Raw genomic sequence first — 27,286 nt, 5'->3', positions numbered from 1 at the left:
TTACTTTATTTTATTTAAATATAGCAATTGATTTGTTTGAAAAAATAGCTGGGATCGCCTTTAAATTAAATTGTAAATATAATACAATGTATGTTTTTTTTAATAAAGTTACACTTTTATTATAAAAAATGTCTGAACCGTGAAGTTGGCAGGGCGTCTATTAAAGTGTAGACCCCCAGCGTTTAAAGTGTAATTTGATTGTTTGTATTTCATTTACAATGCGCTTCTATTGTAAATGATTTTTTTTCATTATTATTACAAAACCTATTATTAAATTTGTGGCAGCTTTTATAACATAATTTGCATAAAAAAATTACTACTCTGCATGAGTTTAATTTAAGTATTTTAAAAATTGTTGTTACAAAGATAAATTATGTAAAAAATTACACATTTAAACAAGTGTATGTTTTTTAGGATTAAATATATTTTTTTTATTTTAATCCTCTTATTTATATCATATTACTGTTTGTGGGTTTTTAGAACATTTTTAATAAAATAATCCTTGTTTTTGTTTTAAATGGAGAAATTTCAAAATCAATTTTTAATCCAATTCACCCACATTTGTTTGTTTCGAGTTTATTGTTAAGCTTATTAACCTTGTTTCGATTTTATTTATAAAGTCATTTTATTTTTTTAATGCCAGCAATTGACAAATTGTTATACATTTATAATAATAATTAAAATGTTAATTGACTTGAAGCTGCAGAATATTGACATCCAAAGAAATTTATATTTCATAATTGGAAACAAATGTATAGTAAACGAAAACATGTATGAAAGATTAGTCGAACGAGTATGTCGAAAGATATTATCGGAATTTGTTTATAAAAACCAACACCTTAAAGTATACCAATCTGCTCAGAATCACTTTCTTAGGTGATTTTGATATGTCCGTTTGTTTGTCCATTTAAACCTTGTGAGCACGCTACAGGTCCTAATTTTCAAGCTAATTTAATGGAATTTGATTTTGACCCAAAGACGAAGCCTTTTGAAAATGGTTAAAATCGGTCCATTATTTCGCAACCCCCGAATATGGCTTTTGATCTCATAATTATGTTAAATGTTGTAGTATCTCAACAAAAAAGTCTAAATGATACCTCCTATTTTCGTAATGATCGGGCCTCATTTGACCCTAGCTCCCCTTCATAAAATGACTTGAATGTCACTTATACACACTAATAACACAATGAAATTCAGCAAGATTTTATTTTTTTAAACTTTTTTCAATTAAATTTTTTTCACTTTTTAAAATGATTTTCATAGAATTACTGAAGATCTGGATTCCGAAGATATCTCAGATCTTCGGAAATTTGACTTCAATATTCATATAGACAGACGGACACAGCTTAATCGATTCCGCAGTTTATAAGGATCCAAAATATATACAAATTCTCACCGACGTGAACAGAATTCTAGAAAAAAGGTTACTAAATTAATGCTTCTTTTGTAAATTGAAGCATTAAGCGCCCCTATTTCTAGTCCGCCCATTTTTAGTCCTAAACATTCATGTTGATACCAAAGTATCTCCGAATAGAATTAGGACTCTAGCTGTTATACTTTCTCAGATATGTATACTAATTTAATATTTTTTTATATTTTATTATAGCTAGGCTGCCCATTTTATCCTCATGTTTTCATATGTATGTCAAAATTTTCCATACAAAATTTGAGGACTGTAGCTCTTGCAGTTTCTGAGATATACATACGACTTTTAATACTTATTTCGTATTTGGGCGTGGCACGTCGCCCACTTAAAATTTTGAAGTAAAAAGTAGCATATGGTTCCTTTGAGAGGCGGAAGAGACTGTGAAAATTTCAGAAAAATCGGGCCAGCCGTTTAGCTGTCTATAAAGTCCAAACAAACATACAAACACACATTCATTTTATATACATACATATATACATAGATTTGCATACCAAATGTTAGTAAATTTAACAAATTTAAGAACTTAAATATAAATTATTTGCTAAATTGCTTGTTACCCTTGCTAATATGCCTAATTTATTGTAATAAACATTAATTTGCTGCGAAATAATCACAAAAAAGTTTAAACACGTAAATTAAACTGAAAATTGTTTAAAAGTTAAAATTTCAAAAATAAAATTATGCGTATATTGTTGTTGGTAAATGTCATTTGGCATCATGTACCAAAATTTATGAAGAGTTTAACAAAAAAAACTACCTCAAAAGAAAAAAAGTGGTAATAATTTATGCAAACCTTAAATCGAATTGATTTTACTGTGTTATTTTTCACTAAATGCCAAACACGCAATAAAATTGTTACTGGAAAATGTCAAAGTTTCTATTAATTAAATGCTGCTATATATTTATTTGTTTATATTGTTCTTTATAAGGGACATTGTTATATTTTTCTTGTTTTATAAATGAAGAATGAAAAAAAAACAAAGTCTCAAGAATTTTAAGGAGAGGCTAAACTTTAGATTTCAATTGTGTATTTTGAAAGGCAAAATAGTTTAATAAAATTGTTAGAAAACGGAAAATGTAAACTACATTTTAAGATTTCCTGTACATTACCAGATTTCTTATCTTTTTGGCTTAAGACCTTAATTTATTAGATTAATCTTGTCAGATTAACTGCAATTTGATATTAAAATTAATTGTCATAACTCTTTTAATGTATTAGATTACAAAATAGGTTTAAGTAAAAGAATTAAAAATAAAATGTTAAAGATAAGCTTCTTATATTTATTAATCGGTATTTCCTTTAAAAAATAAAATTTAAAAGAAAATTTTTGTTATAAAATATTTACAGTAGAACAGCTAGCAAACATAACCTTCAATATCTAGAAGTTGTGTTTTTTTTCTCTTCATTCATATTTCTTTTTTTCATGTAGTTTTTAAGTTCAAGGTAACATGTCTGTCTAAAAGTGCTAACTAGATAGATAGATAGATAGATTGTAGATGTTTTAAAGAATTTCAAAACAAAAACTCTTTTTAAGGCTTGGCGTAAATATTTAGTAAAAAAATAGATAGATTTGCTTTTTTAGATCGTTAACATTATTTTCCATATTATTTATGAAGTAATTTGGTTGATTTGTACAAACAACAACAACAACAAAATCAGCTACAATTGCAACGTACGTTCTACGAGTTTTAAACTAATGTCAAATAAAATAAAAAAAAAAAAATGTCAATGAAAACATAAAAAAATAAAAAATCTATATTGCCGAAACCCGGGATTGAACCGGGGACCTTTAGATCTTCAGTCTAACGCTCTCCCAACTGAGCTATTTCGGCACTTGATATTCCAAAGTTAAACACTTTATATTAACCATAAATTTATTGTCAATTGCCAAGTACTATAAATAAGCATAAATATCTTTATCTTTAGGGGTGGAATTTAGAATATTTATTTGTATCTAAAAATACATGTTAACAAAAAGTACCAATCCACAAAATACAGACCAGAGATCTGTGCCAGCCAAATTTAACGGCGTCGTTTGGCACTAAATACATTGGCGGCTTAAAATCGTGTGTCATTGCTCCAGTGCTGCTTAGTTTAGTGACAACAGTACTTTTTAATACGCAGTTGTACTTTTGTATGTTTTGACTAAATTTCAATTTTACTTTGTGAAATAATTTAGAAATAAAGATTTTTTGTAGAAAAATGTTATTTATTAAAATTTTACTAAGATTTTTATTAAAACTTGAGTAAAGTACATTTTTTGATGAAAAATATTATTAATGTGAAAGTTTGGTTTTTGGGTGAAAAAACATTTTTAATCAAAACTCGATGTGTGAAAATTTTAGTTTTATGTGAAATTTTATTTTTGCTTGTAATTGGATTTTTGGCAAAAAGTCATGAAAATGTTGGAAAAAACAATAATTTTTTTATAAACAACAACATGCATTCATTCAAGCTAAATATTTATACCCTACACCTAGGGTTGCCAGCCTGGCTGGATTTGGCTGGATTGTCCAGCTTTTTTGATGCTTGTCCAGTTTCAAGCTAAAATTTAATTTGTCCAGCTAAATACAAATTTTTTAGTACACTGCAATAATTTTTATAATAATTTTTATACAACTAAGTTATGATTTCCCTCTTCTATCATCAATGACAACATGTCTCAACACTTGAACAGCTGATGTCGTAATAAATATTAGGTCTGTTCGCGTACTCGATAATTTGTAACAATTTGCAACAATTGTTATTGGATTCCGTTCGCGTACTTTTGAAAACTTGCAACGAGAGAGCAAGAGAGCGATAAAAATGACAGTTCGTTGATAGAGAATTTTTTGATTTTACTGGAAATTTTTTCCCCAGTAAAAAATATCCAACATATATTCACAACATATGTTTGATTTTTGAATATGTAAACAAACCAAATAAATCGAAAATTTGGTAAATTTTACATTTTTTGAAAGAAATATATAAATTAATAACACACGAATATTAAAAAATTATTTGTTATTAGATTTATTTTAATTTTATTTATCATAAATTAGTTTTTAAAAGAGTTTATTTGTTGTGAAAATCATAACAAATATTGTCAATCTAGCGTTTTTAAAACAATTTAGTTTGTCTTTCTCTTAGCGATTTTGTGTAAATTTTTATTTTAATAATATGTTAGTATCATGAAGTTTTAAAACAATAATATATTTTTAATGATACTACATATTTTGTTAACTTTAAATATCCATTTATTTATAGGAAAAAAATCAAAGTTACAATTATTTGTTTTTTAGTGTTATGTTAGCGATTGAGATTTCAGCAAAATCTTTGTTTATAAACAAAAACTTGCAAATTTTTTAAAAAATTGGCTTTCGCGTACTTTTTTGGATATTTTTTTTATTGAGAATAAATTAAAAATTACTCTCTATCATTAAGTTACTGGATATTTCTTACTTCAAAATTGTACGCGAAAAGACCTATTATTTCGAGCGATAGTCAATTTCTTTACGAACATCTTACGTACTTATGATTTTTTAAATTTAAAACTTCAAAATTGGCGCTTTTCACATCTTTTGCTCTCAAAAACTAAGTTAACGAAGTGATCGGGGAAAACTAAAAATATATTCTTACTCTATGGACTATAACAAAACGGAATTGGTATATGAGAATCCCTGCATTTTTTTGGTGTATCACTGTGAAATTATTTACACAAACCAAAATTAACAATTTCTCAGTATTTTTTTATGACCAGCTTTTTTTGTTTTGTCCAGCTTTTTGAAATCCAATGTCCAGCTTTTTGCGAATCGGAATCTGGCAACCCTACCTACACCACTTTAGTGGGGAGGGTACATTGGGTTTGTGCTGATGTTTGTAACGCACAATAATATTGGCCCCATACCTTAAAGTATAGAATCATTTTCTGACTTAGAATAATTTTCTGAGTCGATTTAGCTATGCCCGTCCGTCCATGTAAACCTTGTAATCAAACTACAGATCGCAATTTTCAAGATAATTCTATGAAATTTGACGCACGATCTTCTATAGTATCGGAGACGAAGCCTATTGAAAATGGTTTACATTATTTCACCTAGCCCCTATACAACTGAACCCCCGAATAGGGCTTGTAAACCTTGTAATCAAACTACGGGTCGCAATTTTAAAGATAATTTAATAAAATTTGGCACATCTTCTATGTTACCGGAGACGAAGCCTATTGAAAATGGTTAACATCGGTCCATTATTTCACCTAGCCCCCATACAACTGAACTCGCCGAATAAGGCTCTTAGTTCATAATTATGTTTAATATACTCGTATCTCGACAAAACGCTACAAAACCAAGTTCTATACTAGCCTCGATGATTCTCATGAATTTTATAATTATAGGGTATCTTTTGACCATAGCCCCTATACAAAGCCCCCTTCAAAATTTGACTTAAATATCCACAATTTTATTCAAAAATAAAAGTACATCTGAGAGGTACAAGGTACAATTCAACTTAAATGCTTTATTATGAAAACTAAATCGCATTTTAATTTTGTAACAGGTGTAGGGTATAATATGGTCGGCCTCGCCCGACTATAATTTCTTACTTGTTTTTTCTTAAGCTTTTTATTTTGTATATATTGTTAATATCGGGACAGATTTTAAGAAATAGTTGATGAGTCTATAGTCTATGAGTCTATAGTCTAATCTATTGTCTAATCTATAGTCTAGTACCCTACAAGAATTGAGATCCAAATATACTCCATTTAACATTGTGATGTCCTAGGTGAGGATCACGTAATCCAATGCAGTACAACGGAGTAATCCCAACACTAGTCCTTACTGAAATTATGGGAGCACATGATCCGCAACATGGTCCTATGTAATGCAAGCTATGGACCATGTTGTTTTCAAAAATAATAAACATGATCCACGTCTAGTCTATAGTCTAGTCTATAGTCTAGTCTAGTCTAGTCTAGTCTAGTCTAGTCTATAGTCTAGTCTATAGTCTAGTCTATAGTCTAGTCTATAGTCTAGTCTATAGTCTAGTCTATAGTCTAGTCTATAGTCTAGTCTATAGTCTAGTCTATAGTCTAGTCTATAGTCTAGTCTATAGTCTAGTCTATAGTCTAGTCTATAGTCTAGTCTATAGTCTAGTCTATAGTCTAGTCTATAGTCTAGTCTATAGTCTAGTCTATAGTCTAGTCTATAGTCTAGTCTATAGTCTAGTCTATAGTCTAGTCTATAGTCTAGTCTATAGTCTAGTCTATAGTCTAGTCTATAGTCTAGTCTATAGTCTAGTCTATAGTCTAGTCTATAGTCTAGTCTATAGTCTAGTCTATAGTCTAGTCTATAGTCTAGTCTATAGTCTAGTCTATAGTCTAGTCTATAGTCTAGTCTATAGTCTAGTCTATAGTCTAGTCTATAGTCTAGTCTATAGTCTAGTCTATAGTCTAGTCTATAGTCTAGTCTATAGTCTAGTCTATAGTCTAGTCTATAGTCTAGTCTATAGTCTAGTCTATAGTCTAGTCTATAGTCTAGTCTATAGTCTAGTCTATAGTCTAGTCTATAGTCTAGTCTATAGTCTAGTCTATAGTCTAGTCTATAGTCTAGTCTATAGTCTAGTCTATAGTCTAGTCTATAGTCTAGTCTATAGTCTAGTCTATAGTCTAGTCTATAGTCTAGTCTATAGTCTAGTCTATAGTCTAGTCTATAGTCTAGTCTATAGTCTAGTCTATAGTCTAGTCTATAGTCTAGTCTATAGTCTAGTCTATAGTCTAGTCTATAGTCTAGTCTATAGTCTAGTCTATAGTCTAGTCTATAGTCTAGTCTATAGTCTAGTCTATAGTCTAGTCTATAGTCGAGTCTAGGTCTATAGTCTAGTCTATAGTCTAGTCTATAGTCTAGTCTATAGTCTAGTCTATAGTCTAGTCTATAGTCTAGTCTATAGTCTAGTCTATAGTCTAGTCTATAGTCTAGTCTATAGTCTAGTCTATAGTCTAGTCTATAGTCTAGTCTATAGTCTAGTTCTATAGTCTAGTCTATAGTCTAGTCTATAGTCTAGTCTATAGTCTAGTCTATAGTCTAGTCTATGTCTAGGTCTATAGTCAGTCTATAGTCTAGTCTTATAGTCTAGTCCTATTAGTCTAGTCTATAGTCTAGTCTATAGTCTAGTCTATAGTCTAGTCTATAGTCCTAGTCTTAGCTAGTCTAGTCTAGTCTATAGTCTAGTCCTATAGTCCTAGTCGATAGTCTAGTCTATAGTCCCCCCCCCCTAGTCTATAGTCTAAGGTCTATAGTCTAGTCTATAGTCTAGTCTATAGTCTAGTCTCATAGTCTAGTCTATAGTCTAGTCTATAGTCTAGTCTATAGTCTAGTCTATAGGTCTAGTCTCTAAGTCTAGTCTATAGTCTAGTCTATAGTCTAGTCTATCTATAGTCATAGTCTCTTAGTCTAGTCTAGTAGTCTAGTCTATAGTTCTAGTCTATAGTCTAGTCCTATAGTCTAGTCTAGTAGTCATAGTCTATAGTCTATCGTCTAGTCTATAGTCAGTCCATAGTCTAGTCTATAGTCTAGTCTATAGTCTAGTCTATAGTCTAGTCAGTAGTCATAGTCTAGTCTATAGTCTAGTCTATAGTCTAGTCTATAGTCTAGTCTATAGTCTAGGTCTATAGTCTAGTCTATATAGTCTAGTAGTCTATAGTCTAGTCTATAGTCTAGTCTATAGTCTAGTCTATAGTCTAGTGTCTATAGTCTAGTCTATAGTCTAGTATAGTCTAGTCTATAGTCTAGTCTATAGTCTAGTCTATAGTCTAGTCTATAGTCTAGTCTATAGTCTAGTCTATAGTCTAGTCTATAGTCTAGTCTATAGTCTAGTCTATAGTCTAGTCTATAGTCTAGTCTATAGTCTAGTCTATAGTCTAGTCTATAGTCTAGTCTATAGTCTATAGTAGTCTATAGTCTAGTCTATAGTCTAGTCTATAGTCTAGTCTATAGTCTAGTCTATAGTCTAGTCTATAGTCTAGTCTATAGTCTAGTCTATAGTCTAGTCTATAGTCTAGTCTATAGTCTAGTCTAGTCTAGTCTATAGTCTAGTCTATAGTCTAGTCTATAGTCTAGTCTATAGTATAGTCTATAGTCTAGTATGTCTATCTCTAATAGTCTAGTCTATAGTCTAGTCTAATAGTCTAGTCTATAGTCTAGTCTATGTTAGTCTATAGTCTAGTCTATAGTCTAGTCTAAGTCTATAGTCTAGTCTATAGTCTAGTCTCAGTAGTCTAGTCTAAAGTATCTATCTAGTCTAGCTCTAAGTCTAGTCTTAGTCTAGCTATAGCTGTCTAATCTAGTTATATCTAGTCTATAGTCTAGCTATATAGTCTAGTTAGTAGTTATAGTCTAGTCTATAGTCTAGTCTATAGTCTAGTCCTAGTTTTTAGCTATAGTCTATATAGTCAGTATGTCTAAGTCAGTTATAGTCTAGTCTATAGTCTAGTCTATAGTCTAGTCTATAGGTCTAGGTCTATAGTCTAGTCACTATAGTCTAGGTTAATAGTCTAGTCTATAGTCTAGTCCATAGTCTAGTTTAGCCTATAGTCTAGTCTAAAATGTTATTGATTTGAATTCCAATTCCGTAGACCAATATATATTTTCAATTAATCACAATGATTTTGTAATAAATTGTTGAGACACATACAGAAATTAACAAATATACTTGAAAAACACGACCCAGTAAACAATTTTATTTAAAAATATAAAATATTAAATTACTGTTTCATTATTTTTGAAATCTAACAAAGTTTTTTATTTCTTGGGTTTTTTTTTAAAATTTCATACTCATACAAATTTCCGTCAAATCATATTATTGCAAACAATAAATTGCATAAAAAAAGAAAAGAAATATGTAATAATATTGAACTTTAAACTTCAACGCTTGTTATTTTCATTACAATTTTCGACAGAAGCAACTGTTTGTTTTGTCTTCAACAAAATATGTTTTAAATTAACAACTATTCCCATTGTAGATACATACATTCGATCATTACTCTTATAATATTGGTAATAAAAATCCCTTAAATTAAATAAAATTGAAGACAAACAGAAGAACATGGTTAGAAAGAAGTAACATGTTTATTGCCACTTGTCACAGCAAGTGACATCATCACTCTTAAAGACAACAAGATATATGAATGAATAGATGTTTGGGTGCATGTTTAAGCATAAATCGCAGCATATTTAGGAGAAGATGAGTATGTACATAGTTGCAACAAAAAGTTGCAATATCATAGACACAACATACATAGGAGTAGACTTCATAAATATTTCAAAATTACCTAAACAGAAAATATCTACATAGACAAAACATATAGAGGTTTTTGTGGAAAATATATTGCATGTTTTAAACAAAAAAGAAACAAAATTAATCCAATAGATTCATTTATTTGGGGACATGCATACAGTTTGTTTAATGTAGTCACTTTTATATTGAAAACTAAGTACATGCAACCTACTCATAGAGAGACTATAATCTAGTTAATGTGTCACTGTGATCTGCAGTGATCTACTGTGCAACTTCTGCTTAAATATATAGCGCGTGAGAGAATTTATAAGAAGTACATATAAGCCTTTGATATACATACATAGATTCATAAGTAGTTATGCATCTATTTAGAAGGGAGGTTGTGCCCTTTTCTACTACTTACAGCTACTGCAACTAACTTCTTCGAATGGATTACGTTGTAATTGTTAAAAGTCTTTGGAGTCGAATTTTCTTATAGTTTCAACGCCAACACAAATTGAAAAAGCGATTTATCTATGACTTCATTGTTGACAGTCTACCGCCAGCAATTAATCTTTTGGCAAATCTATGTATTTTATTTTATATTTCTATTTCTATTAAATGCAAAAACAAAACAACATCAACCGTTTGCATTTCATAGTTTTGTGATTTATTGTATAGGGGGAAACAAAAAATAATAAAAAATCAATATTTTACTGTACTGTTTATTAATTTGCAATTGTTTTTCTATCATCTTTATTGTAAACAGAGTCAAAATGCAATTGGAGCTCATCGAACATTTCAAAAGACTTCATTTTCGTGTGCTGGTCGACCATCTGGCTACTATGCTGATATTGAAACTGGTTGTCAGGTATAGTAATGAGTGTATAAATTTGCCAGTTTGCTAGTTTGATGAAACCATCAAATGAATAAACACAAACCTTTATTTATGTATTTTATTATATTTTGTCTATTTATTTGTTTTTCTTAAAGGTCTACCACATGTGTGATGGTCTGGGACGACAATTTAGCTATTCATGTCCGAATACAACCTTATTCCAACAGCGCATGCTAATATGTGATCATTGGTATATGGTGAATTGTTCCAAAGCTGAAAGTGATTACACGGCAAATTTGTTAATAGGTCAGTTAGTCAGTCCGTCTATCCATCACCATGAAACTATAATAATAAACATTTTAAAATGCCACCTAGTGAGCACGACTAATAAAAGAGAATTTAAATTTGAATTGAAAATAATGCTTAATTTACTTGATAAACTGTAATAAATATTTTTTTGTCCATTTTAAGGCCAACGTGATAAACCATTTGTTAACGATGAGGAAAATAGCTTACGTACCCCCCGACCAGATCTGTTAGATCGTCCTTATGCTCCCGACTACTCAGGGGAATCGTTTAGGAACCAATATCAAAAGGTACATTGAATTTTAATTTATAATACAAACTTTTTAAAAATGTGGTTTTTACTTTCAGTCACTTTCATCAGTGCTAAATCAAATCTATGATCATACAGCTCAAAAAATGAAAGAGAAAACTCTACAATCGCAACAAAACCAATTGGGTACCGGACAACAGAGATGGAAAATACCACCACCTAGTCGCATTATATTACCACCAGCTTATGAGCCCCAAATATTAGAGGAAAGTAGTGCAAAACCCTCAACCCGCACCTCATATTATACTTCAACTGTAACGACCACAACGCGAAAACCTTCGACCTTGAGACCCACAGCAATTACTAAAAATCAATCCGCGAAATTTAATAATGTTGCTGCTTTACACAATCGCCACGATGAACATTTGCAATTGGAACACGATGACTTAGGCACCAGTCACAGTACACGTTATAACACTTCGGCTGATTTTAATTCAGCGGAAGATCGTTTTGCCAAGACACCACAAAAAGTTACTACACCACGAAAATCTACCTACAATAGCAACTTTAACAATGCCTTTACCACAGCCAAACCAGCCGCCACCACGAGGAAAACTACATTAAATCCTAAAATAAAAGTACCTTCCAAAATCTACGAACCTCCTTTATTATATCCCATTTACAATATGGATGATAACACAGCCACAACTACAATGAGACCTACCTTTAGAGCATCAACAGCTTCACCGTTTGTAACACGTGTATCGGCTACCACAAGTACGACCACTACTAAAGCCCCAACTCGACCAACAACCGTAATAGGCAAACCATTTACTCGCTCCTCATTTAGCACCAGTACAAAAGTGGGCACAAATTCCAATAACATTGATAGATTTGATGTTTCGAAATTAAGTAAAGAAATTAGAACACCTGCACCAGCCCAAGGTTTTAAACCACCTACACCTACTCCCCCGGTTAAAAATTCTAGAACTACACAAAATTCAACATACAATAAACCAGATCGGGGTAGTATAAAACATGAACAGCCCTCAAAACAATTGTTACCACCTTTAGCAGATTTTATAACACATGATGTGGCGACCACCCAAGGACCACCTATATATTATGAATGGAAAGTTCCCTCTGATGGTTTAGAGCCACCAAAACTAGACTCTCCCATAGGAGTAGATGGCAGAGAATATCCCGAAACCGTAATTGATTACAATTCTATAAGTACAAATAATGGCTTCAGCTCAATCTCCTCCTTTGGCATAGATCAAAATAAAAGCAATAATACGAGCAGTAGAAAATCCGAAAATAAAACAACTATAACCTCACGTTCCCCCATTTCCAGATCAATTAAAGAAACGGGACAGCCTAAAGGTGTAAATGAAACTAAAACAAAAACCTCTACCACAAGCACGACCAGAGCGTCTACCAGTACACAAAGATCTAGTAATCCAGGGGATATATTCCAAATACGTAAAGAACTTTCAGTACCCGAATATGCTTTTCCTCTGGAAAATGTTGGGCGTACGGGCTATTTAGATACCGATGTTTATAACTCATTTCAATTGAAAATACCCGAAAGACGTGCCGATACAGATGAACATATACATTGGTATGGTGAAAATCCTAAGTGTCCTGAATGTCATCCGTCCTATGTTAGACCGGGTACCTGTGAACCCTGCATACGAAGATAGGACGCAAGCTAGCAGCAGTTTATTGCAAAAAAAAAACAAGTATTTTGATTCATTTTACAATTTAGTTTTTAAAAAATAAATCATAAAAAAACTTCTTCATTCTTCAATTGACATTCATTAAATAGATGGAAATAATTAGAGGCATTCGAAATTTCTTCACTTTGCAATTAATATGTTTCATTGTAATTTATAAGTTATTGTTTACCATATTAGAGTAATATGTCTTCAAGAATTTCCTATTGTATACAATTTAGATAACATAAATACTACATTATACTTAATACATTAATGCAAATAATGTCAACGAGAAATGTTGAAAAGAAAAACTTTGGAACTTTTTTGAAAAGTTTAAAAGGAACGTTCTAGATTGTTCAAAAATTTGTTAAAATGAGAGTTATAAATGGATTATACCTACATCAATCAAAAATTTTTACAACACAAAAACCATTTGACATCCTTATTTTGTCAAATATTTAAAATATCTGAACGTTTTTTAAAAGTGTATATTATTTAAAATTTGTAATTTTTAAGTTTTTACCTTAGTATTTTTTTTTATTTTTATACAAATTATTATTTAACTTTTAGTGCGATTGGCTTTTTTATACAATTGTTTGTTAAGATATTTTTCGTAATTAATAAAAAAAATTAATAAAAAATAAAAAGAAAACTATTTTTTTAATAACACTAGTTTATTTAAACAACTTACCTTTTTAAAAATATCACCAAACAATCTTCTTTGCAAAAATGGTTTTGCTTACATTTTTATTTACAATAATTTTCACTCTTACTAGAGCTCTTAATAAAGTAGCAACAACAAAAACCTTCTCTTTTTATTGCCTATACAAAAAAAAAAAAAAAAAAAACACAAATAAAAACACGCTACTTATTTGGATTTGTATACTCTTGTTGTTGCTTTCTTGCTCGGCTTTTTTGCAAACAACTGCAATAATGGTAATTTGCATTTTCTTAAAACACTTTTTTAACCGATTTATCACTTTCTTCATAAAAATATTTTTACATATTCACAAGCTAGACAACCTAAGCTTCACTTTGATATAAATTTTATTTAAAACAATCAATTATTTCTCACTAATTTTTTATAAAAAAGAGGCACTTATTTTCTTATTTTAATTATACGTCCGATTGAGTGGAATAAAAAGCGCGAACTAAATAGAAGTGTCAAAATAAATGATTGACATTGAGGGAGATGGGTGGTTGGCAATAAGGATTTAGTAAAGAAAAACAAAAATAAAGATGTTAGTTGTTAGATGAGAGTGAATGTGTTTCTGTTTGTTTTTGTAATAGTGACGTTTTTGCTTATTTTGGGTGTATTTGGGACAAAGAAGTTCGAAATAAACAAAGGTTTTTTTAAACTATGTAGTTAATTAAAAATATTAAAAAAAACTATAATTAATGGATAAACTGCAACTGACTACACAAAATTGAAACAAAGATGTGTTCAATATTGAAATTTTATTAAAGAATTTTTTTGCTATTTATTCTTTCAAATATAACAAACCATACAATTTGGGTTCAATTCCGATAATTTTGACTTTTTATTACAACATTATTTTATAGTAAGTGTACCGTTAAGCTGGAGGTCCACACCATGCGTTCTACACTTCTTCGCATTCTACGGCGTAGAATCTACGCTGCTGTCAAAAAAAGTAGAATCAATGTTGTTGTGTGCTACAACCCAGCAAAAATTTTCATTACCTAGTAATCTAGAAAGTAATATTGGAATCACGTGGAAACTAATTACTTTTGGGGTGAATAACTAATTATTTTTGTTCGACGAGGTTCAAATAATATGTACCTACCTTAAACAAATTAATAAATGGTTACTAATTTGATTACAAAAACTTTGCGAAATAACTAGTTACAAATAAACCTACAAATATGTTATGTTATAGCTAGTTATTTTGGGCCGACTTTGTATGTAGAAAACAAAAAATAAAAAAATTCCTCGGCCAGGATTTGAACCCAGGCATTCAGTTGTTTTCTATGTTTCTCACTCCAGCCGCTTACTCGATGCTCCATTAACATGTTGCTTTTTGTAATTTTGAGAACGGCTTTTTACAAAAATATATAAATGAATGTCTTTTGAAAAAAATAAACAGTATCCAGCAGGGCTCGAACCACGAACCCCCTGTTTGTTAAATGAACGACCTAGACAATTGAGCCATAACAAATCCAAATTGTTTTGTTCTTTACCAGTAATAACCTATTCAGCTAAATGAAATAATGTGGATGATAATGAACACTCATTACCAAGTAATAAATGAAATAACTACTGGCTATTACCAAAAATTTCAGATTTTTTGCTGGGAAGTTACAAGCACAAAAGCTTAAAGTAGATCTACTCTCTATATTTATAAGCGTATACCCTCCACCACCATCAGTGGTGATAGAGGGTATATATAAGTTTGTCGTTCCGTGTGTAACACCAAGAAATATTCATCTAAGACCCAACAAAGTATATATATTCTGGGTCCTTATCAAATTCTGAGTCGATTTAGCTATGTCCGTCTGTCTGTCTGTCTGTGTAAAACACGCTCACATTAAAACTAAGCAAAGGAAAGCAACCAAATTCACCCAAAATATTTATTATTGTCCTAAGCAGTTTGGTATTGAAAATCAGCAAAATCGGTTCACAACGTAAAAAGTTATGAGTAAAAATTTCAGACTACCTCGAAAAAAAATTACGTTTTTTTCAACAATCTTTTGAAGTTTTCTCAGAAACTACCAAAGATATTTCGATGAATTTTGTCACACATTATTTTTTTATGCCTGTGATCAATTATGTTCAAGATCTTTACAATCGATCGAATATTTCTCATAGCCCCCATACAAAGGTATATATTCCCGGAAATTAGTTTATCGTTAATAACTCCCTCAAATATATCGGTATCAACACAAAATTTTGTACATGCAAATATAATATGAACAGAAATCATACAGTCAACGTAGATCTCAGTCGGTCCACAATTGGTCATAGCTCCCATATAAGGTCCACTTCCGAAAATCATCTAAACGTACATATTTCATTGATGAATATAGCTATTGTGATAAAATTCGAGTTAAATATGTTTTGTGTACATACAAATCAATCTACCAAATTTTTTTACGGATCGGTCCATTATTCGTCATAGCTCCCATATAAGGCCCACTTCCGAAAATCACTTAAAAACACATATTTCATTGTCAACTAAAGCTATCGTGATAAAATTCGACAAAAATATGTTTTGTGTACATTCAAATCATTCCACAAAACTTTTTACGGATCGGTCCAATGGGCTTTATATGGGAGCTATGACCAATAGCTCCCATATAAAGCCCACTTCCGAAAATCACTTAATAGCACATTGTCAAATAAAGCTATCTTGATAAAATTCGACACAAATATTTTTTTCCGGATAGGCTCATAACTGGTCATAACTCCCATATAAAGTCCACTTCTGAAAATCACTTAAACGCATATATTTCATTAAATTCTAAAAATATAAGGATAAAATTCGACTTGAATATATTTTATGTGCATATAAATCATTCTACCACTTTTTTCCCGGATTGGTCCATTATTGGTCATAGCTCCCATATAAGTCCCACTTCCGAAAATCACTTAAACGGACATATTTAATTGTTAAATAAAGTTATCTAGATAAAATTCGGCACAAATATGTTTTATCTTTATATGAATCACTCTTCCAAAATTTTCCGGATTGGTCCATATATGGTAATAGCTGCTATATAAGGTCCACTTCAAAAAAATCACTTAAGCGCACATATTTCATTATCAAATAAAGATATCTTGATAAAATTCGACAAAAATATGTTTTGTGTAAGGTCATAGCTCGTATACATATAAAGCACTTCCGAAAATCACCTAAACGCACATATTTCATTAATTAGTAAATCTATTTTAGCAAAATTCGAATTGAATTTTTTTTTTGGCATATAAATCATTATACGAAATTTTTTCCTTATCGATCGATAATTGGTCACAATTCCCATATAAGGACCATTTCCGAAAATTACTCAAATGCACATTGACAATCAAAGTTATCGGGATAAAATTCGACATAAATGTGTATTTTGTATATATAAATCATTTTACGGAATTAATATACATTTTTCTCGACCTTATTAAAATTAGTTTGACATATGCATTAATGTTAGTACCCTCAATACGGAAACAAAAATTTTGCCATGTTATCTGAAAATTAGATATTTAAATGAGTTTTAATAAAAAGTAGCTTGCTGGTGGAGGGTATTTAAGATTCGGCATAGCCGAATATAGCACTCTAACTTGTTGACGTAGTGTGGACCTTCAGCTTTATAAATTACTAATGTTTTTTACACGGTGGATGAAATAAAGAAAATACATAGGTTCTTTTCAAAAATATTGTCGAACTACAAGACATAATCTTTAATTGGGGACTAAAACGATTAAAATCGGTTAAATAGTTTGGAAAGTATATTTATATATGTATATTAGAGAATACGTATGTCAAATTTAATGCTTGTTGAAAAAAATCATAAAAAATATGAACTTTGAACATCGATAAAATCTGAACCGTTAAGAATTTTGGAGAACTTTAAATTCCGTATTTACATGAAGAATGTGTGTACCGAATTTCATCGAATCGTAGAGGGTAATTTTCAAAATCCTACTTTTTTTGTTCGAAATTTTTTGAAATTACCCCATACTCAAATTCATCAAAAATAAGCAAAAGATGGCACTTTTACAAAAAGAAACAAAAAACATTCACTCCCATCTAACATGTATCATGTTTGTTTATGTTTTTCTTTACTAAATCCATATTGTCATCCACCCATCCCCCTCAATGTCATCTATTTATTTTGACACTTCTATTTAGTTCGCGCTTTTTATTCAACTTAATCGGACCTACTTATAATTGTAATAAGAAAATAAGTCTCTTTTATATCAAAAATTAGTGAGAAATAATTGGTTGTTTTAAATAAAATTTATATCACAGTAAAGCTTAGGTTGTCTACTTTGTGAATATGTAAAAATATTTTTATGAAAAACGTGATAAATTGGTTAAAAAAGTGTTTTAAGAAAATGCAAATCACCACTACTGCAGTTGTTTGCAAAAAAGCAGAGCAAAAAAGCAACAACAAGTGAATGCTAAACAAAATAAGTAGTGTTTTTGTTTGTGTTTTTTTGTATAGGGAAAAATGTAAAGGCAATAACGAGAGCAGGTTTTTGTTGTTGCTGCTTTATTAAGAATTCTAGTAAGAGCGCACAGTGGTATAGGAAAAAAAAAAGAGGGAAATAATTCGGTAACTTCTAAACGGTTAATCCGATTTTAATGAAATTTGGTGTGCACAAAGAGGAGGTGTTGTCGAGTTTAGGTTTTGAATTTGGACCTTATAGGCCAACCAGGGGCCCGGCGGGGGATCATCAAATTAGGACACCTCGGCTATGTTAAATTTTTAAAACGATCCTATTTCTTCATTTGAGTTCCGATTTAAAAAAAATTTCGTATATAGAATCTCCTCATCGAGCACTATAAAAAATGTCGTCGTAGCAGTAAATTATCTCTTATAGTTTAGGAGATATTCGCATTTGAATATTAAAATTTTAAAATTTTTACCGTCCTTACTTTAGTTTTTTTGATAATAGCAGGTCCAAATATTTCCGATTTTCGCCATTTTTTTTATTTGCTTAACAACAAGTTTATATACCAAGCAGTGAAAGAATTATGTAAAAATCATGACTGAGTCCAAAGTTATAGGCATTTAAATTTAAAAAATTAAAAAAAGGCGATTTTTTGTCATTTTTTTGGGAAAAAAGTATCTTTTTCTTTTTAAGTTATCTAAAAAGTTTCTAAGAAGATGTATATAGAATTTATACTTTTTGGAAAGCTGACTTTACATAAAATACGATAAATGAAACAAAACCTAAAAATTTTTGATACCGAGGGGACCAGGTCCATCCAAAAAAACCCTATTTTTTATGGAAAATTAAATTTTGAGCAAAAATTCTCAAATTTTGTCTATTTTTCAAAACTGTATATAATTTTTGAAAATTAAAAAATTCGCGGAATACTTTTTTTAAAAAAAATTAAAAAATGTTTTTTATTCAGTTTTTGCGAAGATACAAATTTTTCAAATTGCAATAAAAATTTTATTTATCAATATTTTTTGATGAAATTTTACAGTTAGGTAGATTTTTTTACTCAAAATCCAAAATTAAATAAAAATTTCGAATTTTCTTATTAGAAATCCCGGAATTCCCAAAAAAGTTTTAAAAAATCCCAAAAATGGGATTTTTTGGTTTTTTGCCTATTATATCCATACCAGGGGCGGGGTTATCGAAACCCGTTACAAAATGATTAAGAACTTATTGGGTCATATAAAACAGGTCACTATAATTTGATATCGACTATGCGATTTGAGAATTTTTGCTCAAAATTTAATTTTCCATAAAAAATAGGGTTTTTTTGGATGGACCTGGTCCCCTCGGTATCAAAAATTTTTAGGTTTTGTTTCATTTATCGTATTTTATGTAAAGTCAGCTTTCCAAAAAGTATAAATTCTATATACATCTTCTTAGAAACTTTTTAGATAACTTAAAAAGAAAAAGATACTTTTTTCCCAAAAAAATGACAAAAAATCGCCTTTTTTTAATTTTTTAAATTTAAATGCCTATAACTTTGGACTCAGTCATGATTTTTACATAATTCTTTCACTGCTTGGTATATAAACTTGTTGTTAAGCAAATAAAAAAAAATGGCGAAAATCGGAAATATTTGGACCTGCTATTATCAAAAAAACTAAAGTAAGGACGGTAAAAATTTTAAAATTTTAATATTCAAATGCGAATATCTCCTAAACTATAAGAGATAATTTACTGCTACGACGACATTTTTTATAGTGCTCGATGAGGAGATTCTATATACGAAATTTTTTTTAAATCGGAACTCAAATGAAGAAATAGGATCGTTTTAAAAATTTAACATAGCCGAGGTGTCCTAATTTGAGGACCCCCCGCCGGGCCCCTGGTTGGCCTATAAGGTCCAAATTCAAAACCTAAACTCGACAACACCTCCTCTTTGTGCATACCAAATTTCATTAAAATCGGATTAACCGTTTAGAAGTTACCGAATTATTTCCCTCTTTTTTTTTTCCTATACCACTGTGGAGCGTAAATTAGTGTAAATAAAAATGTAAACAAAACCATTTTTATTGCGATAAATTGGAAAGAAGTTTGTTTGGTGATGTTTTTAAAAAGGTAAGTTGTTTAAATATACATTTAGGTATTTCTATTTCATTTTAAAAATCATTTTATTTTAATAAAAGTATGAAAACTTTGCCAATACTATAATCAGACATTACAAAGCTATTTGTATGTTTGGTTATTTGTTTGTACGTCAATCACTTCTTAAGAACTGGCTAGATTTTCTTAATATTTGGGACATAGATAAGTAAAAAATTGCCTGTAAAGAAATATTTTTTTTCAAAAGTTGTATCTGAAGAGGCCAAAGGGGGAAATAAGCTCAATTAAAACTTTTGTGCTTAATTAATTAGAAATTAATATTCATTTACTGAAACATATATATGGGCAATTTTTCATGTCAAGTGACGCAACTCAAAAAATCGATATTGATGAAATTTTTACCAAGGTATTGGATAGTAGGCCAGACACAAATGAAGCCTAGATAATTTCCTTTAAGAACTTTGTGGTTACTTAATGGGATGCGAGTGGGATATCTGAAAATTTGTGTCTGGCCTACTATTCAATAGTGCTAACATTGGTGCAAATCCAAATCGGAAGACATCGATTTTAAATGTTGGGTCACTTGACAAGAAATTACCGATATGTATATTTTTGGAAAGGACTATATCCGATGTTAAATTAACAATTTTCATGTATTGAAGTATGAGTAATAAATCTGATATATATTCACCACGATTTAAGATTATTTCAAAGGAATTTTCATTATTTTTGTGACATGTTTAAGAGTTGTGAGTAAGACCCATAAAATTTTTTATATACAAAATGACTAAAACTCTAAATTTTCAATATTTTCTTCCATTCATTTTCTTTTTATAGAAAACTTTCGATAAATTTTCTTTTTATAGAAGCTAAATTTTCAATTTATAGAAAATTTTTGATAAATTATCATTTTATAGATTTTTTTGATAAATTTTCATTTATAAGAATTTTTCGATAAATTTTAGAAAAATGTATCTTCAGTCTTTTTATAATTATTTGTACAAAGATATATTACATTATTATTTTTATAGGGGTCTGTATTCTCCCTTTCCATCGGAATGGAATTCTGTGACAGACCCTATAGATAATTTTTTTAAATATCATTTAATAAAATACCAAAAGGATTTTCTAAAAATTGTTTTTCTGTAATTTCGGAATAATTTTTGTAAGTTTCATCTATTAATAAATGTTTCCTTTCTATAAAAACTACTACTTGAATATTATTCTAAAAACATTTTTGGATTTCTCAAATAAAATTCCAAAAAACCAAATAAAAATTACCAAATAATGAAAATAAAAAAACTTTCAAATTGTTTATATAATTTTTTTCAAAACTTGTTTATTAAACATTCTTTCATAATTTTTTTTTAATTAACACAACTTAAAATGTTTTTAAATGTAGATTTTTCTTTATATAAATGTGTATTTAATGCAACATTTTTTTTTTTAATTTTTTCTTGTTTTTTTTTTTCTTCTAATATTACAAAAATGCTTAAATGTATGATATATAAAAAAACGTTTTAGCAATTCGTCATTGATATTTGATGATTATCATGTATAAATTGTTTGTTTTGCTTTTTTATTTTGCAAAAATTTAAATGATTTTTTTTAACTTTATGAATTTTGTCAAAAACAAAAATGAAATATTTACAAAAAGAAATTGTATACTAAATCAAATAAAAAAAGTCTAAATTAAAATAAATTAAACACAAAATAATTTCAAACTAATATAGTAAATCAACTAAAATCCAAAATTAATTATAAAATAATATTTATCATAAAAAAAAAAATTAAAATATTTCGAGTTGTTTTCTTTTAATTTTTCAAAAATAATTGAAAATAACAAATTTGTTTTTAAGGCACTTTTTTTATAAATATGTATATATTTTAATTTGTTTGCAATTTATTAAGTTTTTTTAATTGTTTGTACATGAACTGTTTATTTTTTTTTATAACAAAACAATTTTGAAGAAAAATTTACTTGTGTAAAGTTAGACGACATGCAATTGTTTTAGATCATAAAAATGGTAGACAAGTTAATTTCTTGTAATTTTCTTAATATTTCAAATATATAAATTCTTTTAATAAATACAAGAGATATTTTACAAAATATTTTTCTTTTTTTTAAATTTTTTTCTTTAACTACTAAATAATTAACCCAAACATGCCTTACAAGTTGCTAAATTTTTACTTTCTTGTAATGATTTTAAATTTAAATTCATTATTTTATTTTTTTCATAACATGTTGTATGTATGTAATATGTTGTGTGTAGTATGCTTAGGGTATGTGTATTTGTTTGTATATTGTCCTCTTGGTGTTTCCGTTTCCGTTTACATTTGATTTTGCCATTCATTTTGACTTTGACTAGCATTACTTACAAATAATATTCTTAATTTCGGGGTAGAATATCTACCACATTTTGGGAAAATTGCAAAAAAAAATTTAATTAAATTGTTTCATTGGTATTTGTGGTCGTATTTTTGTTCCTTTCTAAAAATTGTCTCTCATAATAGGGGGCGCCATAGTTGCTCGACATGTGTCCGGATTATATAAATATATACTGGGTGTCCAAAGGGCAGCGCAAGATTTTTGTTGTTTCTCCACATCTGTTTTCCAGGGTAAACATTTGGGTTTATTTTTCGCTTTAGTAATGTTACACATTAATTCTAAGCTCTCATCATCAGCAGAGGGTTGAGCCACCAGAGCCACTTTGTGTGGCAAAGTTACATCCACTTGGGTGATAACTGCTGCCTCATGTCTGCTATTGTAATAACGATTGGTTAAATAACCATCAGTGTAAATCTGTTAAAACCAAACAATAAATTCAAATTATTTAAAAAAGTTTAATAATTTGTTTTCTTTAAAATTATATTTACCTCATAACCTCCAATACCACAGCAGTCGTGGATGATCCACTTAACATACAATGAATTGGCACCGAGATCTGTGACTTCTGTAATCGTAACTGGAAAACTTTCACGAGCACACATTCCTGACTTGGACTTACAAATGTTCTGTTAATATAAAACACATACATATTTATATACATCATTCTAAATATCTTCCTTTTCATTATTACTTACCTTTTCAAATTGTGATTTGCGCCGTGCATAATCCATGGCCTCAAAATCCATTATTAACGAATCAATGAAAAATTTCTTCAATCCAAATAAAATTAACAAATATATGTGGTAAATGTGCAGCTAACCAAACTTACCATTTCTTCGGGAGAACCCTCACCTTCTGGCTGTTTTATTTTGGCCAAAGCCATTGTAGGAATTTCATTAACATCTAGTTTTTTCCTTTTACGACTTTCGGCTATTTTTTCCTTAGCCAATTCGTATTCTTCATCATCAAGTAACTCACTTTCCTCTTCACGATAATAAGAGTCAAATTCTTCCTCGGATTCATGATATCTAATGATTTGTTTAGGATCGTTGGGTCTATCGATTTCTGGCAAAAAGTTGTAAACGTTACGTCCCGTGGTGGGTGATGTTTCAACTATAAAGGGAGATCTTTCTGTTTCAGTTACTTGTAGAGTTTCATTTGCCTCAATAGTTGGGCGTTGAGATGATTCAATTTCAGCAACAGTTTCATGTTCTGGAAGTTGGTCAGGTTCGCCCTGCTCAGGCTGTATAAGAGGTTTTAAAATTTCTTCTGCTGCTTCAGGATTTTCCAAAACTATATCAGATCTACTGGCATCTTCGTCATCATATTGCGGCAAACAATCAAGGCAGGGTTCATAGTTTTCAAATGCTGGCAAATTTTCCTCTAAGGCTTCAGGATTTTCTATAACATTTTCTGGTAAACTGGGATCTTCATCATCGTATTCCATTAAACAATCCTGACAGGGTTCATAGTCGTAAAATGGTGGTACCTCCTCCTCTGATGGAGGCCAACTAGGTTCCTCATCATCATATTTCATCAAACAATCCTGACAAGGTTCATAATCGTAAAAGGGATTTTGCTCGGCAAAGGTAGGCTGCAGTTCTTCATCCACTTCCCGTTTAGGTTCCTTGGCTTGTTTAGGTTCTTCATCTTCGTATTTTAACAAACAATCTGGACTTGGTTTATTGTTATCACATGGATCTATGCACTTTTTATCAACATAACGAGGCTGCAACTCTTCATCCACATATTCCTCTGTCTTCACAGGAGCTAAGAGTATATCCGGTTTTCCTTGCCAACGTGGCTCTTCGTCATCGTCTACAAATACACATTTCAGATCGAATGTGCAATCCTTTTGTGGATCATAGGCTTTTATTTTAACATAACGAGGATGTAATTCCTCATCTACATAGTCTTCTGAAGAGTCCCTTTTAGGATCCTTAGATGAAGTTGTACAGACTAGTTGCATCACCTCAGCTTTAGAGGACCCTTTACTTTTAGTAAGAAGTTCTTTTAAAGAACCATGTTTAGGACAAACTTTTGGAATTTGGGAACATATGCAATGCATATTATCCGGTTCATCTTTTAAAAGTTTGTTACCACTAGAACAGTCCTTGAAACTATCCTCAGTTTCATAAATAAAAGGTTCAGGTATTGGTGGTATAGCTGCAGTTGAAGACATCAAATTGTAGGGTTGTATTATAGGCATTTGAATAGGTTGGTTTTGTCCAAACTCCCTGCCATAAGCACAACATAAACAAGGAGGTGGAGGCCAAGTTAAAGGACTAATAGGTGTTGTTGGTGGATGAGAGCACTCTGGTCTTGTTTTATACGCTTGTGTTGTCATTTTGCTAGATTTATCATCTACACTAGATGGAGCTACTTGTGTAATACGCAGGGCTTCATCTCGTATGGGATTATCTTTATTGATTAAATGTACAACCTCATGTAACAGCTCTAAAATAACAACATTTTTATCGGATTTTCCACGTTTTGTGCTACGTTTCCCAGCCAATGTTTTGAAACACTCTGCATCACTATCAGATTCTTCCGAGCTACAAGAATAGAATTGATCACAAGTAGTTTTGGTATATTTTCTCATGGGAAGTGGTTGCAATCTTTCTGGTTTAGGCAAATTAGAGCTAACAAAAATGGGTTTCGGTTGATTCACTAGATGTCTGACTTTCGGCAAAGGCATTGTATTCTCTATAGAGTCTTTTTTAAGACTTAATTTGACGGGAAAATGCTCGGATGTAATACTACTGGAACTGGAAGTTATGTCACATTGTTTGCAGGAACAGTTTTGCCGTGATGTTTGTGATAGTGAAGAGGCTGTGGTGGTATTATAAATAGTTTGAGGCAAACGCATACATTTAATGCAACACTGGGGTCTATTCACATTCGAGGTTTGTGCTGCATATGGGGGAGGACACTGTATTAAGGCGGCGCACATTTGAGATTCTAGTTGGCTGGTATGAGATGAATTTGAGGGACAAAATTTATTATGACAAGAGCTTAAATTCTGGTTATGTCGGTTAAAATAAGCTTCGGATGACTTTTCGTAAGTTTCTGTAAAAAATTTAAAGAAAAAATAATAGTTTTGGTTAAGTTTTGGCAATTTATTTTTGAAACTCTATAAAACTGAAAAACGTTTGAGAATTGCTGAATTTAACATTGAAATTTTTTTTTATATTTTTTTCCACAATTAATCATCTTGGAATAACAGGCTTTTGGATAATTTCTTGTTGGTGGTTTCCTTTGTATAAATTTCCTTAATATCTTGCAAAAAAACTTTTGGACCTCGAAATTTTTTCTTTAATTTCATATTTTGATCCCACATCTCGAAGCCATATAACTCCAAATGTTTGGACTCGGCTTTTTCCCGACAAGGACACACATCGAAATAGGAAACTTGACTACAGGCTGAGTCATATTTGGAAATATCACTAAAAATGGGAGAACGTTTGATACAGCGACAAACTTTGAGTTTACTATGACGAAATACAGCCTCCAAACTGGCAGTAGCTCTAGGCTTCCAGGCACACAAACAACAGCCACAATTGCCTGGACAGAATACTCGACCATTTTCATCGATTAAAGGACTGGGCTCGAAACGACATTTAATACAAACATCTACATCTTTATGCTGTGGATAAGCCAAACGATAGATTTTCTTTATTGGTTTGGCAGCAGGTTGGGGTTTTTCCACATCACATATACATTTCAACTTATTTTCACATATAATGGAAGTTAGTTTAGCAGAGGGTTTTCGCATTAGTTCATTATATTCCTCCAGAGTTAGTTTTTCTCTTTCACAATTGCAAACTTTCTGTTTGGAATGTACTTTGTCGGGGAGTGGTTTGGAAATTGTACTAGGACTAGTTGAGGGGAAATCTACTTTCGTGTCTTCTTTAGTTTCTTGTTGCTTGGTTGAAGTTGAGATCATTTGGTTGCTGCAATCACACTCCTTGAATTTTCGTATTGAGCACCAGCAAGGAGGTATATAACCCGCTTCAAATATCGGTTCAGTAATCGTTTGATTACCTTTGCAGCAGCACTTTATTTTTATCTTAGTTTTGGAATGTATGTCTTTGGATTTTTTCACATAACAACAACATTGTGTTTTAAATTCCTTATCAAATAAACAAACATTCCTAGTTGGATTAGATTGCATCCGGCAATTGTCGAATTGCTTGCTTAAAGTACAACTGCAGTAGTTAAGATCTTGATAGTACTTTGGCTTTAAGGATTTTCCAACAGTTGAATTTTCAGGAGCTTTTAAACATTTTGAAAAAACTTTTAAATGAATTTCTAAAGGTATTTCCAAATAAATAGGTTGTACTACAAAATTGTTGCGACCCCTTACAGGTTTGTCTAAGCAGTCCCGTTTTCCATAATAAGATTTAGATTTACTGCTTAATTGCCCTGAAGTTTCCGCAAAAGAATTAGCTAGTTGTTGGTTTAAATTGTTAAACTGTTTCAAATTTCTTTTAAATAAATCGGGATCTTCCATTTGTTGGAGAACTGTTTTTAAATCTAAACCAAATTCTTTAAAACAGTTTTTACACTTGATTTTATACTCACTAGCAGGAATACTATTCCTTTCCGTTGATGTAGTTGTTATACTAGCAGACATTTGAGTTTCTTTATTGGCTTTCTGATCCATAGCTTCTATAGAGGATGATTGTATTGAGGAATCTTCTTTAATTTGCTGTCTCTTTGGACATGTAGAACGATCACAACAGAATTTAATTTTATCCATTTTGGAAGGCAAAATTTTACGAATAACAGGGTTTCTCAAGTACAATATGAAATAAATTTAACTTAACACGAATGATGGTTACAAGAAGGACCAAAATTTCTATTTTAACACAAATTTA

The 27,286-nt window shown here is 30.5% G+C and overlaps 2 protein-coding genes and 1 non-coding gene across 10 annotated transcripts in view; 1 reads left to right on the top strand and 2 right to left on the bottom strand.

Annotated features, from left to right (window-relative positions):
• The window catches only part of LOC119600308 (cell wall protein DAN4), a 39,285-nt gene extending 26,199 nt beyond the window's left edge, over positions 1 to 13,086 (top strand). For all 7 annotated transcript variants that reach the window (XM_037950464.1, XM_037950467.1, XM_037950462.1 and 4 more), the window contains exons 4-7: positions 10,444 to 10,545; positions 10,668 to 10,818; positions 10,984 to 11,108; positions 11,167 to 13,086. In XM_037950464.1, the coding sequence (XP_037806392.1) occupies positions 10,444 to 10,545; positions 10,668 to 10,818; positions 10,984 to 11,108; positions 11,167 to 12,771 (1,983 nt within the window). In that variant the 3' untranslated portion in view covers positions 12,772 to 13,086. The remainder of the gene's footprint in view (positions 1 to 10,443; positions 10,546 to 10,667; positions 10,819 to 10,983; positions 11,109 to 11,166) is intronic.
• Trnaf-gaa lies at positions 3,187 to 3,259 on the bottom strand. Its single transcript has one exon. It is a non-coding gene; the product is annotated as a tRNA-Phe (tRNA).
• A 12,051-nt stretch (positions 13,087 to 25,137) lies between the features above and the next one.
• LOC119600302 (putative uncharacterized protein DDB_G0267840) overlaps positions 25,138 to 27,286 on the bottom strand; it is a 137,714-nt gene continuing 135,565 nt past the window's right edge. For both annotated transcript variants that reach the window (XM_037950455.1, XM_037950456.1), the window contains one exon: positions 25,138 to 25,475. In XM_037950455.1, coding sequence (XP_037806383.1) covers positions 25,422 to 25,475 — 54 coding nt within the window. In that variant the 3' untranslated portion in view covers positions 25,138 to 25,421. The remainder of the gene's footprint in view (positions 25,476 to 27,286) is intronic.

Source organism: Lucilia sericata, unplaced genomic scaffold, assembly GCF_015586225.1.
Source record: "Lucilia sericata isolate MDLA Ls3-8-SP2 unplaced genomic scaffold, ASM1558622v1 Contig000110F_arrow, whole genome shotgun sequence".
Lineage (NCBI taxonomy): Eukaryota > Metazoa > Arthropoda > Insecta > Diptera > Calliphoridae > Lucilia > Lucilia sericata.
This window is presented reverse-complemented; position numbering and strand designations above follow the sequence as displayed.